The sequence below is a fragment of the Prosopis cineraria genome, unplaced genomic scaffold (assembly GCF_029017545.1).
Source record: "Prosopis cineraria cultivar Desert tree isolate PC_DT_omini unplaced genomic scaffold, ASM2901754v1 PC13, whole genome shotgun sequence".
Taxonomy (NCBI): Eukaryota; Viridiplantae; Streptophyta; class Magnoliopsida; order Fabales; family Fabaceae; genus Prosopis; species Prosopis cineraria.
The window spans coordinates 12,585,063-12,601,283 of record NW_026555344.1 but is presented as its reverse complement, the minus strand read 5'-3'; the positions used below and the strand labels follow the sequence as shown (position 1 = coordinate 12,601,283).

At 37.8% G+C, this 16,221-nt stretch overlaps 1 protein-coding gene across 1 annotated transcript in view; it reads left to right on the top strand.

The window, feature by feature from the left end:
• LOC129291382 (protein ARABIDILLO 1-like) overlaps positions 1–16,221 on the top strand; it is a 34,364-nt gene that overhangs the window by 17,436 nt on the left and 707 nt on the right. The window contains exons 8-11 of the mRNA XM_054928686.1: positions 5,623–5,686; positions 6,252–6,427; positions 15,600–15,821; positions 16,046–16,130. Of these exons, the coding sequence (XP_054784661.1) occupies positions 5,623–5,686; positions 6,252–6,427; positions 15,600–15,821; positions 16,046–16,130 (547 nt within the window). The remainder of the gene's footprint in view (positions 1–5,622; positions 5,687–6,251; positions 6,428–15,599; positions 15,822–16,045; positions 16,131–16,221) is intronic.

Genomic DNA, 16,221 nt, shown 5'->3' with positions numbered 1-16,221 from the left:
ATATATGGTTGTAATTAAATTTTTTTAAATTATTATACATTTAATAATTTTATAAATAAAATTTGAAATTAGATAAAGTAATTTGCAATAAATATATTTTTATTTCATTAGTTTTTGTCCAGAAAAATATTTTTTTCCATTAATAATATATAATGAAAATTGTATAAATAATATGTATCAATTTTAAGTTTTATTATATCTAAATATTTTCTACAAATACTAAGGTTATTATTGTCCATAAGAAATTAACGACTTTCCTTTTCCCTTGTATTCTCTTGGTCAGCCTAGCATGATAAGATAAAATTACATCCCTTTTCTCTTTTCTCCATTTTCTCTCCTCTCATTTTCTTTCCTCCCTATTTTCTCTTGTTAGTCCGATTAAGAGAGGTAAAGGAAGGCCTAAGAGAACACTCTTGGAAGTTATTGAACGCGATCTCTTAATTAATATTTCTAAAAGCTTGATAAATGATAGAGCACAATGGCGTCTTGCAATCCATGTAGGCGACCCCACCTAGTGGGATAAAGGCTTGTTGTTGTTGTTGTTGTTTAGAGCTGTGGACTTCTGTTGGGCTTTTGTACAACTTATATTGGTGCCATCACTCTAACACTCTTGCAAGGGCTAGAAAGATTAATGTTTGTAGACTTATTCGTAGTTCTTGTTTGTAGCTGGTTCTTTCATTAGTTTGATACGGAAATCTAATTTGGCTATTAGTAAGAAAGAGGATACTGAATTAACAAGGTTCTTCGGCAAAATGGAAGGTTATGGCCTTGTTTGGTGGGCAAATTAGGAGGTTGGGACTGGGATTGGGATTGGATAATCCCAACTTTTTATGTTTGGTACATGATAATGAGCATTCCAATTCTAACTTACATGAGATTACCCAATATCACCACTTCCCTAGTATTGGAGAATTAGTCTTGGAATTGGATTTTTTACCTAACTACCCTTCACCTCATCCCTCTCATCCTTCCCTCTGCTGTCACTTCTCCTTCCTCCCCAAATTCATTGCCTCCCTCTTTGTCAGTCTCTCTGCGGCCACACCACTTCCTCTTCAATTGTCTTTCCCTAATCTAAACTCATCCCCAAAACCCACTTCCCCCACTATAGGCATTGGCATTTGTCAAGGCATTGGTGGCCAAGATTCTGCAGGTTTCTCTTCAAGAGAATCTGCCAAGAGAGTGCTGGAGATTCTTCTTCGCAAGTCAAAAGGGGTGATTCTGCAAGTCAAGGAAGAAGCAGGGGGATTTCTTCTTTGTTCTCAGCAATAGTAGAAGTAAGGGGAGACTCACGGAGGATCTGGTTTGGGTGGATCTCGGGTACTTGTACAAAGATGAGAAACATTCATGAGTTTTCTAGGTTAGGGTATGCATCGAAGATTCAAGTAAATGAGCATTTATAGGGTTTGGGGATATGTTGAAGATTTAAGGGGTTTAATTTTCTAGGTTCAAAAAGGGTGAAAGGTAGAAGATGACATCAATTGTCTTCTTTTGCAAATTTTTGTTTAATGAGTTTCATATTTGGAATGGATAATTTTGAGCCCTGTTAAGAAGTTAGAGGAAGGCCAATAAGAACATTTATGGAAGTTGTTGATCGAGACCTCTTAAATAACAACATTCTTAAAAGTTTGATAGATGATAGAGCACAATGACGTCATGCAATCCATGTAGTCAACCTCACCTAGTGGGATAAAGATTGCTGTTGTTGAGTTTCATTTTTTTTTTTTTAATTCCATGACATATCAGACATCATTTTGAAATTTATTCCCACTCCCAATCTCATTCCTAGTCCTTTAAAATTCAATACCTCGTACTAAATGGGGCTTATGAGTGGAGATGTGGCTAACTAACATCTTTGGCAGCTGCAAGATTTTATTGAGGTTTTCAATTATATGTCAAAGATGTTTCCCTCAATTTGCAATAAAAGATTGTTCTCAGTTCTATTATGATTCTTGTGAAAAAGCAAAACATCGTCATGCTTCTTTTCCTAATCAGCCATACATTGCATCAAAACCTTTTACAATCATCCATAGTGATCTATGGGGGCCCTCTCGAGTTCCTAATAAAACTCACTCAAAGTGGTTTATTACTTTTATTGTTGACCATTCTCGTGTTACTTGGGTGTTCTTTCTAAAGGACAAATCTGATGTTTCACAGGTGTTCATTGATTTCTATCATATGGTCAAAACTCAATTTCACATGTTTGTTCAAACACTCCACACTGATAATGGCACAGAATATTTCAATAAACATCTCTCCACTTTTTTACTTTCCAATGAATTGTTCACAAAAGCACCTGTCCACACAGCCCTCAGTAGAATGGTATTGCTGAAAGAAAAAACAAGCACATCCTTGAAACAGCCCGTGCACTTCTCTTTGGCAGCCATGTTCCTAAATATCACTGGGATGATGCTGTCCTAACTGCAACCTTCCTTATTAATCGCCTTCCTAACCACACCCTGTCATATAAAACTCCCATTGAAGTTCTACACCAAACTTACAATCTACCCTACGTGAAAAGTACTTTACCCTTACGAGTATTTGGGTGTACTACCTATGTTCATCTTCACACAAACAAACTTGACCCCAAAGCTGTCCGATGCATTTTCCCAGGTTACTTTGCCACTAAAAAAGGGTACAAGTGCTTTGATCCTACTACCAAACGTATCTTTACCACTTGTGATGTCACCTTTCACGAAACATAATCCTTCTAGTCACAATCTCCAATCCAGGGGGAGAATTGGAATGAATTGCAGATTGACATGTGCAAGAACACGAGTGAAACACCTGAAACACCTAACCCTATAGCTATACCTCATCATTTGTCCCTTGAACTTGCTAATCTTGATTTGGACCTAGGAATTGAAAACACCAATACCACCACTCAAGCTGAAAGTGATGTACCAAATCCTAGTCCCAAGGAGACGTCCACAACAAGGGGAGACATCAGATTTGCACATACCTATACACGAAAAAATGAGACAGGTAAACAGACCCATATCTCAAGCACTGATCAAGAGTCAGAACCAAATGTAGGTCCAAAAGAAGATAGTGGAGGAAGTCTGGAAGAATCAGGTGGTAATGATAATATTGACCTACCTATAGCTATAAGGAAGAAGCCGAGAGCCTGTACTAGGCATCCTATCCAGAGGTTTGTATCTTATCAAGCATTGTCTGCTAAATTTTCTGGATTTATTGCCCATTTGGATAGTGTTACAGTATCAAAGAATATTGAAGAGGCCATGGCCGTACCTGAATGGAGGCAAGCTATAATGGAGGAAATGGAGGCATTGACAAACAACGATACTTGGGATGTCGTAGAATTACCCCCAGGAAAGAAAGCGGTTGGATGTAAGTGAGTCTTTACACCTAAATACAATGCTGATAGTAGTCTAAACAAACACAAAGGAAGACTTATTGCTCAAGGGTTCTCCTAAGTGTATGGTATAAACTACACGGAGACATTCGCACCGGTAGCCAAACTCAACACTGTTAGAATAATTCTATCACTAGCAGCCAACCTTGATTGGCCATTACATGAATTAGATGTAAAAAATGCCTTCTTAAATGGTGAGTTGAAAGAGGAAGTGGATATGAAGTTGCCGTCAGGGTTCTCAAGAAATAAACCAAATCATGCTTGCAAATTGAAGAAGTCTTTGTATGGACTAAAGCAGTGTCCAAGAGCATGGTTTGAGAGACTCACACAGGTACTAAAATGGGCAAGGTTCAAACTAGGTCAAAGCGATCACACGATATTTTTTAAACATTAAGGCACTAAAATTATTGTTTTGTTGGTTTATGTGGATGATATGGTCCTTACAGGCTATATATTGAGGAGATTGAAAACCTTAAAAAGGCACTAGCTCAAGAATTTCAGATAAAAGATGTTGGAGAAATGAAGTATTTCCTAGGTATGGAGGTGGCAAGATCCAAGAAGGGAATATCTATTTCTCAGAGAAAATATGTGCTAGATCTCTTAAACGAGACTGGCATGCTTGGATGTAGACCTAGTGATACACCCATCCGAGTTGACAAGATAAGCAATGAAGATGACCTTGGCAAGTCTGTTGATATGGGCAGGTATCAGCGCATGGTGGGAAAATTAATTTATTTGTCACATACTAGGCCAGATATTGCCTTTACAGTTAGCACGGTGAGTCAACATTCACATATCCTCAGCAGAAACACTTGAATGAGGTTTACAGGATTTTCAAGTATTTGAAAGGTACTCCTGGTAAGGGTTTATGGTTTAAAGAAATCTGAGAAGCGAGGTGTAAAAATCTACGCAGATGCATGTAGGATAGCTGATCAAGAGGATAGAAAATCTACATCTGGATATTGCATTTTTGTTTGGGCAAACTTGGTTACTTGGAGAAGCAAGAAGCAAAGTGTAGTGGCCCATAATAGTGCAGAGATAGAATTTCGGGCTATTGCTTTAGGAATTTGTGAAGGTATATGGCTAAAAAGGGTGATTGAGGAACTAAAAAAGAATGTTAACTTGCCTATCACTCTGTACTCAGATAGTATGGCAGCAATCAGCGTCTCACACAACCCAGTCCAACATGATAGGACCAAGCATGTTGAGATAGATAGACATTTTATCAGAGAGAAGATTGATACTGGCATCATCCAGATGAGACACATATTAATAAGGGAGCAAACAGCTGATGTTCTCACCAAAGGCTTGAGTAGAGATAAGTTTGATTATTTTATCAGTGAGTTGGACATGATTAGCATCTATGGTCCAACTTGAGGGGGAGTGTGGAAATATACTATATTTAATGTAAATATCTGATAGTTATTCTCTTAGTTATTATATGATTATAGGATCAAATACATTAGGGAAGTTTTTTATTTTATTCTCTCTATCCCTTATTCCTTGGCCTTATTTCTCGGTTGGCATTATGGACTCTCCTCTGTATATATGTAATCGACGCACCCACCGAATGGAATATATTCAGTTTTGCTCAGTTTATCTTCAAAAATAAGTTTAAGGCATTATAAATACTCTCAAACTAATGAGTCTTCCCAACTAGGAAATAGATAAAAAAATAAAACTTGATCTCTTCTTTGGTCTTATTCCCTGTCTAGTATAGGGTTGGAAGTTGATCACATGATGCTTTATTTAATTTGATTTTTTTTTTAACTATTATTCTTACATAAGTTCATTAACTGGATTTGTTCTCATTAACTATTATGAAGCACGAATACTTCAAAAAAGTAAATGTGTCTGTATCTGATACAATACTTGTAGAATACTTTTACATACGTATCTCATTCTAACATTTGTGATGTTTTTTTTTTTCAATAATTTTTTACTATATCACTTAAAAACTTGAAAAAAACACTTTTTTAGTTAATTACTATAAATATTGTTATATTACTTTAGAAATTTTTATTTAAAAATCAAAATACATGTATTATATCATAAAATATTAAAATATATATTATAAATATCCCCGTAACCGTATTCTAAAATTTTGAAAATTTGCCATATCCTCATATCATCGGATACTTGTACATACAGTTTGAATTTGATTATATTTGAGACTATTTTCATAATGTAATTTTAATTTCTACTCTCAATTTACTCATTTGTTCATGGATCTTATTTTGTTTTCTCAGCATTGCTATTGGACAAGAAGGAGGTGTTGCACCCCTGATTGCACTGGCACGATCTGAAGCTGAGGTAATTCATTTTCTTGTTTGGTTAATATCTAGGAATATATTTATCTATGATGTGCAACTTCATTGTAATGCTAAAATAGTTTCCTGTATTGTAGCATGGATTTGCTTATTCTAGGAGTGATTCATTATTATCAAGTCTCCTAAGTTGCTTAGCAGTTTTTCCCCTAATTACGTTTGTTCCCTCGAGTCATTTCTCCTTTTCGGTTGCTTCAATACGCAATGGTGTTAAATTATGCTTCAAAAGCTTTATCGTTTTTAAGATACTAATGATATGCATATACAGACTACATTTATTGTGGAACATGCTCTGGCACCACGTTGAACTACTATAACTGATATGTGGTGCTAGACTATTGTAATGATGTCATTCTTTTGTTTTAAGAAGGTGACTGATGGTTAAAGCTTTTAGCCCTTTTGTGTACGAGTTGTGCCCCCTTCATACATGTTTTATAAGGATTTTTTTACCTCACATGAATCAATGATATAAATTTCGATTGTGTCCTTTTAACATCTTTCTTTATACAAGTGAATTTGTGACATGATCCCATCCTATTTTCTGCCTTCAGGATGTTCACGAGACTGCCGCTGGAGCACTATGGAATCTTGCTTTTAACCCTGGTAATGCTCTACGTATTGTCGAGGAAGGAGGAGTTTCTGCTCTTGTTGATCTCTGTTCATCATCATTATCAAAGATGGCTCGTTTCATGGCTGCATTGGCATTGGCTTACATGTTTGATGGGAGGTAACTAAGCTGAATAAAACTTGTATCCTGCACTGTTACCTTCATCTTATTTGCTTTTGAGAATGCTTATAATCTTTCTTGCACATGCGATTGTTGTCCTCTATTGATCTTGTAATGAATGAACTTTTTAGGTTAAAATTTATGGCTGGATGGTTTGACTCCTAGAAAAGTGTACACATGGTAGTTGGTGGGAATCTTAACCAACAACAACAACAAACCTTTATCCTACTAGGTGGGGTCGGCTACATGGATTGCAAGACGTCATTATACTCTATCATTTATCAAGTTTTTAGGAATATTATTAATTAAGAGATCACGTTCAACAACTTCCAAAAGTGCTCTCTTAGGCCTTCCTCTACCCCTCTTAATTGAACTCAAAGTTATATGTTCCACTCTTCTCACTGGTACCTCCCTTGGTCTTCTTTGTACATACCCAAAACATCTCAACCAATTTTCTGTCATTTTTTCCTCAATAGGTGCTACCCTCACTTTTTTGCGTACGTGCTCATTTCGAATTTTATCTTTACGTGTATGTTCGCACATCCATTGTAACATTCTCATCTCTGTTACTCCAACTTTATACTCTTACTTTCCCGTTAGAGCCCAGCATTCACTACTATATAACATTGCCAGTCTGATAATAGTACGATAAAACTTTCCTTTAAGTTTATTAGGCATTTTACGGTCCCAAATAACTCTTTAGCTTTTCTTCAATTAAACCACCTAGCTTGAATCTTATGTGAAATATCCCCACTGATTTCTCCATCATTTTGAATAATGACTCCCAAATATCTAAAGTTTTTCACTTGAGGTATAATTTGATCTCCTAATTTCACTTTCAAATTGCTGTCAAATAGTCTCTTACCAAATTTACAATATAAATATTCCGTCTTACTCCTACTCAGACGGAAACCTTTCTATTCCAAAGTCCTACTTCATAACTCAAATTTGAAATTAACCTCTTCTCTTGTCTCTGCTATAAGAACTATATCATCCGCGAAGAGCATACATTTAGAAATTTCCTTTTGAATATGTTCCGTCAAAACATTTAGGATCAAGTTGAATAGATAAGAACTCAAAGATGATCCCTGATATAGTCCAATCTTTATAAGAAAATCTTTTGTTTGACTACTAGGCGTTCTTATACTAGTTTTTACCCCCTCATACATATCTTGTATCGCTTTAATATAAGCAATCCGTACTCCCTTTTTTTTCTAACGCTTTCCAAAGCACTTCTCTTGGTATACGGTCATAAGCTTTTTTTTCAAATCAATAAAAACCATGTGTAAGTCTTTATCTTTATAACGATACTTTTCTATTAATCCTCTTAGTAGATAAATCGCCTCTATAGTCGATCCACCTGGCATAAAACCAAACTAATTCTCAGATATCCTTGTCTCCAATCTCAACCTGTGCTCAATTACTTTCTCTCACAATTTCATTGTGTGGCTCATGAGTTTAGTCCTTCTATAGTTAGTACAATTCTGAATATTCCATTTATTCTTATAAATAGAAATTAATGTATTTCTCCTCCACTCATCAGGCATTTTCTTGGACCGTAAAATCATATTAAATAACTTAGTTAACCATCTCAACCCTTCTTCACCTAAACATTTCCACACTTCAATAGATATACAATCAGGTCCGTTGGCTCTACCATTTGCCATTTTCTTAAGAACTTCATTTACCTCCTTATCACGTATTATTCAATAGAATGACAAATTTTGTTCTCCTTTACCGGTTACTAAATCCCTCAAGTTACTAGATGAACCCTCTCCATCATTGAAAAGTTTGGAAAAGTAAGTCTCCCATCTATTTTTAATTTCATCATCTATAACTAAAATTCTTCCCTCTTCATCCTTAATACACCTTATCTATTCTAAGTCTCTTGATTTTTTTTCCTACTCTTAGCAATCTTATAAATGTTTCATTCTCCTTCCTTCGTCTAAAGGCTCTTATAAAATTCTTCAAAAGCTTTAGAACGAGCTTCACCCACAGCTTTTTTAGTTTCCTTCTTAGCCATACGGTACCTCTCCCAATTTTCCTCATTGTTACATAAATGTATGGCTTTAAAATAGTTTTTCTTATGCTTAATTTTTTCTTGTACACTATTATTCCACTACCAATATTTCTTATCTCTCGAACTAGAACCTTTTGATTCTCCCAAAACTACTTTTGCAACTTTCCATATCTTTTTAGCCATATCCTCCCACATGATGTTAGCACTTTCTTGAGATTCCCAAATTCTTTTGTCCAAAACATTTCGTTTGAAAATATCTTGCTTCTCACCTTTTAATTGCCACCACCTAATCCTTGGTGCTACTGCTTGTTGACGTTTATGAATTTTACTCATAATATACACATCAAGGACTAGGACCCTATGTTGTGTCATTACAGCATCCCCGGGGATCACCTTGCAATTTTTACAGAGTCTTCTATATGTGTTCCTAACTAAAAGAAAATCAATCTGTGACCTTAAGGCTCCACTTTTGTAAGTGATGAGATGCTCATCTCTCTTTTTGAAACAAGTGTTGGCAATCTTAAAATCATACGCCAATGAAAAATCAAGAAGAGTTTGTCCTTCATTGTTTAGCTCTCAAAAACCAAAACCACCATGCACCCTTGCATACTGACCAGCCTCCCTCCCAATATGCCCATTAAAGTCTCCTCTAATAAAAATCTTTTCACTCTGTGGTATGTGTCGAATCAACCCCTCCAGATCCTCCCAAAATAATTCCTTAAGATTGGCTTCTGTCCTGACTTGAGGCGTATAAGCGCTAGCAATATTAACAGTCTCACGTCCAATTATCATTTTTAAGGAAATAATTCTGTCTCCAATTCTGCTAACTTCTACAACATTCTTCTTCCACTCCTTATCCATAATGATGCCTACTCTATTGCGTGCGCTTACTTTTCCTGTATACTAAAGTTTGAAACTTTAAATATCCTTAGCTTCTTTTCCACGCCATTTTGTTTCTTGTAGGAAAAGGATATTGATTTTCCTTTGAATCATAACCCCTACAACCTCTACAGATTTACAATTCAATGTCCCAACATTCCAAGTACCAAATCTAATTTTGCTCTCATGGACTAACCTCTTTAGCCTCGCACGTCCAGAATGATGCGATAGCCCTTGCTCATTTAACACTACATCCGGGCGCCGATGCAGCGGCTCTAACTCACTTATCACTGTACTCGAACCATGGTAGGTGCTCACGATAGTAAAATAGAATAAGAGAAATAAATCTATTAGGAGGGTATGAAACAAGAATCTCGTTCTATACTCCTCGTAATAGCCACGCTTAGGAGAATCTCCAAAGGGTTTGAAAGACTGTTTCATTAATTCTAATATGCTAGCTTCTAAGTTGCTAGTCATATTTATAAAGCTAAATACAATAAAATATTAAATAAAATCTAGATAATGGATAACTAGATAGATTCTCCTAAAATCCAAAATACTAAAAAATCCAAATATCTAAAATGCTGAACAAATCTAAACAACTAAATAAAATCTAGGGAAATCTGAATAAAAACTAAATAGAGGAAAATACCAAATAAAATACTAAATAAAAGACTGAATCAAATCATCTATCTTAATTATCTTAATTTATCCTATTTTATCTTTTGATGCTTCCTTCTTGAATAAGTCTTTATAGGCACGTTATCTAGAATCTTATCATTACCCCGCCCTTGAAAACTCAACTTGTCCTCAAGTTGAAAAGAGGGGAATTGAACACGCAGGAGGTCGTAGTCCTCCCAACTTGCTTCCTCCATAGGTCGCCCATGCCATTCCACCAATAGCTCCAGCGAATGATGACGTGTCCAACGATGATCTAAGACTTGATGGGGCCTCACGTGTAACTCAAAATCAGCTGATAGTGGTAAAGAAGCTGGTGTAGTTGGCGCCGCCATCCCATATGCTGGGCGTAAGAGAGATACATGAAAAATAGGATGAATACGAGCATCTGCAGGAAGTTCCAACTCATAGGCCACCTTTCCAATCCTTCAAATAATCTTGTAAGGACCAAAAAAGCGAGGTGATAATTTTTCAAACTTTCTCTTGGTCAGTGATTGTTGGTGAAAGGGCTGTACTCGTAGCCACACTACATCATCCATGGCATACTCAACTTCTCTCCGACGTTTGTCAGCATAAGCCTTCATCCGGTCCTGAACCTTGTATAAATCGTCCTTCAAGAGTTTGAGCATTGCATCTCTAGTTTCTAGTTGATCTTCCAATTCAGCGATAATGGTTTCACCCCTGACATAAGGACACAAGGGCGGAGGATCTCTTCCATATACTAGCTTAAAAGGAGACTGTTTGGTTGATGTATGATGACCTGTGTTATAGGAATATTCAGCCCAGCAAAGAAACTTGTGCCATGACTTAGGTTGCTCATGTGCAAAACATCGAAGATAGGCTTCAAGGCAGCGGTTGACCACCTCTGTCTGACCATCAGTTTGGGGATGGTAGGCAGTACTCATTTTTAATTTGGTCTGGCTTAATCTGAATAATTCTTGCCAAAAAGAGCTCATGAAGAGAGGGTCCCTATCAGATACTATTGAGCGAGGCACCCCATGTAACCTGACAATTTCCTCACAAAAGATGGTGGCCACTTTTTTGGCGGTATATGGATGCGCAAGAGCAAGAAAATGGGCATACTTACTCAAACGATCAACTACTACCAAGATGACCTCAAAACCTCCTGACATAGGGAGACTAGTGATAAAATCCAGTGAGATATCCTCCCAAATTTGAGAGGGTATAGATAAAGGTTGCAAAAGTCCTGCTGGTGCCAGAGTCTGATACTTATTTTGCTGACAAGTGGCACAATGCCTCACATATGCCTTTACATCGGCCTTCATAGTAGGCCAATAAAAGTTCTCTGATAGTCGCTTGAATGTTTTAAGAAAACCACTGTGTCCCCCAACTGCAGTCGAGTGGGCTTCTGCTAGTAACTTCGGTCGTAGTTGGGATGAGTAAGGAATGACTACTTTGTGGTCATAAAAGAGTTTTTGATCAACCAAGTGAAATCCAGGTCGAGACGACGGATCTTTCTGTATGTCCTGCATTATTTCCTTAGTGAAGGGATCTAATGCTAATTTAGAGGTAAGGTCATAAAGCTCTGTAGCGAAAGGGACTGCCAACTGAAAAAAATCTGCATGCTGGGGTCGTCGTGATAATGCATCAGCTCCCTTATTTTCTGCTCCTGCCTTGTGTATAATAGTAAAATTAAATGGTAAAAGCTTGATGATTAGCCTTTGTTGGGTGTTGGTGGTGACGCATTGTTGGAGCAAATATTGCAGACTAGCATGATCTGTTCTGACAAAAAAATGCCTCCCAAGGAGGTAATGGCGCCATTTTTGTACTGCAAGAACTAACGCTAGGAATTCTCGATCATAAGTGGATTTGAAGCGATTAGAGAATGAAAATCCTTTACTTAAGTAAGCAATGGGATGGTTGTTTTGTAGGAGTATAGCTCCAATACCTTCTGTGGACGCATCGCATTCAACTACAAATTCCTCCTCAAAGTTTGGTAACTGTAAGACCGGTGCTGTCATCAATGCAAGTTTAAGGCGATTAAAAGCCTGCTGAGCTAGTTCAGACCATAAGAAGGCATCTTTCTTAGTCAACTCAGTGAGTGGTCATGCAATAATCCCAAAATTCTTCACAAAACGTCTGTAATATCCTGCAAGGCCTAAGAATCCACGTAACTCCTTTACATTCTTCGGGACAGGCCATTCTCGTACTGCCTCTACTTTTCCAGCCTCAACTTCAACCCCTTGGGCAGAAATGTTGTGTCCTAAAAAGGGAACTCTTGGTCGACCAATGAAGCATTTTTTTAAATGTACACAGAATACATTTTCTGTAAAGTCTGGAATACGGTGTGTAGATGCTCTTGGTGTTGTTGAAGAGATGAACTGTAGATCAAGATGTCATCAAAAAAGACCAGTACAAATTTTCGTAAATAAGGACGAAATAAATCGTTCATGATTGCTTGAAAGGTAGCTGGTGCATTAGTTAAGCCGAAAGGCATGACTGTGAACTCATAGTGCCCGGAGTGAGTTCGAAACGCTGTTTTGTAAATATCATCAGGTGACATCCGAATTTGGTGGTATCCCGATCGTAGATCCAGTTTGGAGAAATAAGTTGCCCCGTGTAACTCATCTAATAACTCATCAATGTTGGGGATTGGGTACTTGTTTGGGATGGTGATACTATTCAATTTTCGGTAATCTATGCAGAAGCGCCATGACTCGTCTTTCTTTGCAACCAGTAAGACTGGGCTGGCAAATGGACCGGAACTGGGTCGAATAAATCCCTTTTGTAGTAATTCTTCGACTTGTTTCTCAATCTCAGTTTTTTGATAATGAGGATATCGATAGGGTCGTAAATTGGGTGGGTTGGCTCCTGGTTGTAGGGTAATAGTATGGGAGTGATTTCGGAATGGTGGCAAATTTATGGGTTCTTCAAAGACGGCAGGAAATGTGGCAAATAAAGGTTCTGGTTTGAAATATTGGGAAGGTTTAGGGTCAGCGGAAGCTTGCATTGAATTAAATTGAGCACCTTTAGCAGCATTAGGAACCCCTTGTAACTTATACCTCTTGCCATTCACCTAGAAAATCATGAAGAGTTGATTCCAATTCGCTTGCACTGTATTGAGAGATGCTAGCCACTTAATACCGAGAACTAGATCAGCACCCCCTAGAGTGAAGGGGAAAATATCTTCTTTAATTGTTAACCCCATCAATTCTACTTCAATATTTTGCAGACTCGATTGCATCGCACAATACTACTATCACCTATTTGGACCCCAAAAGTAGAAATAGCTTGGGTAGGTTGATGAAGCTCTTGAACCAATGCATCAGAAATAAAATTATGGGTGGATCTACTATCCACCAATAATAACACCTGTCTAGAACCTAATCTGCCACTTAATTTCATTGCTGAGCCAGAATTATTTCCCAGGATGGCATTTAGTGAAATTTCGGCTCCCTCAGGTTCTGTTTCTTCAAGCGCGACGTCATCAAGGGGAGGACAAATCTCCTCTCCTTCCTCGGTGATCTCCATTAGAGAGAAGGAACCCCTACATCGATGCCCAGGCTGGAACTGCTCCCCACAGCGGAAGCACAGTCCTTTATCTCTCCTTCTCTGATGTTCGATCTCGCCTGGAGGAAGCTTAGAAGGATGTGTATTTGTTGGAGTAAGGGAGGGCGAGGGTGACGCAGTATGCGTCGGGGTCCTGTACGCGTTCGGGCTCGTGTTCGCCGGTGAGAATCCAGCTGACCTCCTCGATGGTTGATTCGAGTCACGTGCAGTGGCTAAGGACCCATAATAAGGTCGGGTCGGGTTTTGACCCGGATTCAGTTTGGGTCCGTTCGAAGTCATCTTCCCTTCGAATTCCAGAGCAAGGCTGAGCGCACGATATACACTCCTGGGCTTGTGAATTCGAACGTCTGATCGGAGCTTCTCCTTTAGCCCACTGAGAAACACACCGAGAAGGCAGTGTTCAGGCCAGTTTTTTACTCTGGCGACGCGCCTTGCAAATTCCTGTCGATATTCTTGTACAGAGCCGTCTTGCTTGATTCTGCACAAATATTCGTTCGGGTTCTGGTATTCAAGTGGTCCATAGTTCTCCTGCAGCGCCTTCACTAACTCATCCCAATATAGTAAGGTGTGTTCTGAATTTAACCAAGAGAACAAATCCAAAGCATCTCCTTCTAATGACATAGATGCTATATCCACCTTTGATTCTTTTGGGGTATGATAATACTGAAAATTTTTTTCAGCTTTAAGAATCCATCCCCGAGGATCACCCCCGCTGAAGTTGGGAAAATCAATTTTGGGTTGAGGCGGACGTGACCCCCTCTTGTAATAATCGAATTCTTCTTCACTTTCCTCATCCCAGTTACGGCGTCTGTATCGGCTTTCTGGAGTCCTTCTACTTCTTTGTGTTGCTGATGCTTCTAAGGCTTCTATCTTTTCTTGTAATATGTCGAGTTTCTCTAATTTGGAGGAGATAAGAGCCAGATCGTGTGCAAGCAAGTTAGGATTTTTGAGGCGACGTTGGATGGGTTATCGGTAGGGTTGGTCTCTTGACCAGCACGTGTAATGACCATGGCTTTGATGCCAAATTGGTAGGTGCTCACGATAGTAAAATAGAATAAGAGAAATAAATCTATTAGGAGGGTATGAAGCAAGAATCTCGTTCTATACTCCTCTTAATAGCCACACTTAGAAGAATCTCCAAAGGGTTTGAAAGACTGTTTCATTAATTCTGATATGCTAGCTTCTAAGTTGCTAGTCATATTTATAAAGCTAAATACAATAAAATATTAAATAAAATCTAGATAACTGGATAACTAGATAGATTCTCTTAAAATCCAAAATACTAAAAAATTCAAATATCTAAAATGCTGAATCAAATCTAAACAACTAAATAAAATCTAGGGAAATCTGAATAAAAACTAAATAGAGGAAAATACCAAATAAAATACTAAATAAAAGACTGAATCAAATCATCTATCTTAATTATCTTAATTTATCCTATTTTATCTTTTGATGCTTCCTTCTTGAATAAGTCTTTATAGGCACGTTATCTGGAATCTTATCAAGCCATGCAACGCGTTACCATCATAATGTCTATTGTCCATGTTCATGATAGATTCAACAAAGTTTTACATTGGCTGTTGATGGCCTAACACAACCCTCCTCCTTTACTCGGTCTTGAGACCGGCTATAAACATAGGCGGAGTTGGTGGGAATCTTCACCATGTGAGATATATCACTGTTGTGATTTTTTGGGTCTCCCCCCCCCCCCCCTCAGTTGTTTTCTCCCATGAACTCATTGTAGAAATAACAAGAATAGATATGTGAAGTCGTCACTGCAGAATTGCTACAATGTGCAAATTGATGTGGACTGTCTTGAATTTGCATAAACAAAGTATACATGAACAAATTGCCGGGGTTTCATCATATTGTTAAAAACCAAGGTTCTTTTTTACTTTTGAATCTGGCATTATGCTATCTATTCTCCAGAGCTCAAGATTGATTAGTAAGATTATTTTTAATGAATAGGTATTATCTATGCAAAGTTAACAATATAATTATATTGTCCGCCATTTCAAGAAAGTTTTCATCCATTTCAATTGAACCTTATGATGCGTTGTGCAGAATGGATGAATTTGCTTTGGTAGGAACCTCATCAGAAAGCGTCTCCAAGAGTGTGAGCTTGGATGGAGCTAGAAGGATGGCTTTGAAACACATTGAAGCTTTCATCCTTATGTTTTCTGATCCGCAAGCATTTGCTGTTGCTGCTACATCGTCAGCCCCGGCAGCACTGGCTCAAGTTTCTGAAGGCGCGCGAATCCAAGAAGCAGGACATCTTAGATGCAGGTTTCTTTCTCTCACATTGTTGCTACCCAAAAAAAAAAAATGGCCTCTTTTTTAAGAATAAAAAAAAGAGAGAGAGAAGGAAAAAGAATAACTCCCACTTTTAAGTTCATGCATGCGTACTTTTTAAAATACCACGTGATGAATAAATGCACGCCTCTATTGAACTTCTGTTTTGGAGATTTACTAATAGTTGTTAATGAGCTGTTTTATCGATTGATTCTTAGTGGTTCTGAAATTGGAAGATTTGTTGCTATGCTACGAAATCCATCATCTATACTAAAAGCTTGTGCTGCATTTGCTCTTCTACAGGTAACTACTATCCTCAGGCTTTTTGTATCCCATCTTTGCCTCATCTCAAATCGTTATCTTGGTCTCTTTCCTCTTACTATTTTGTATTCTC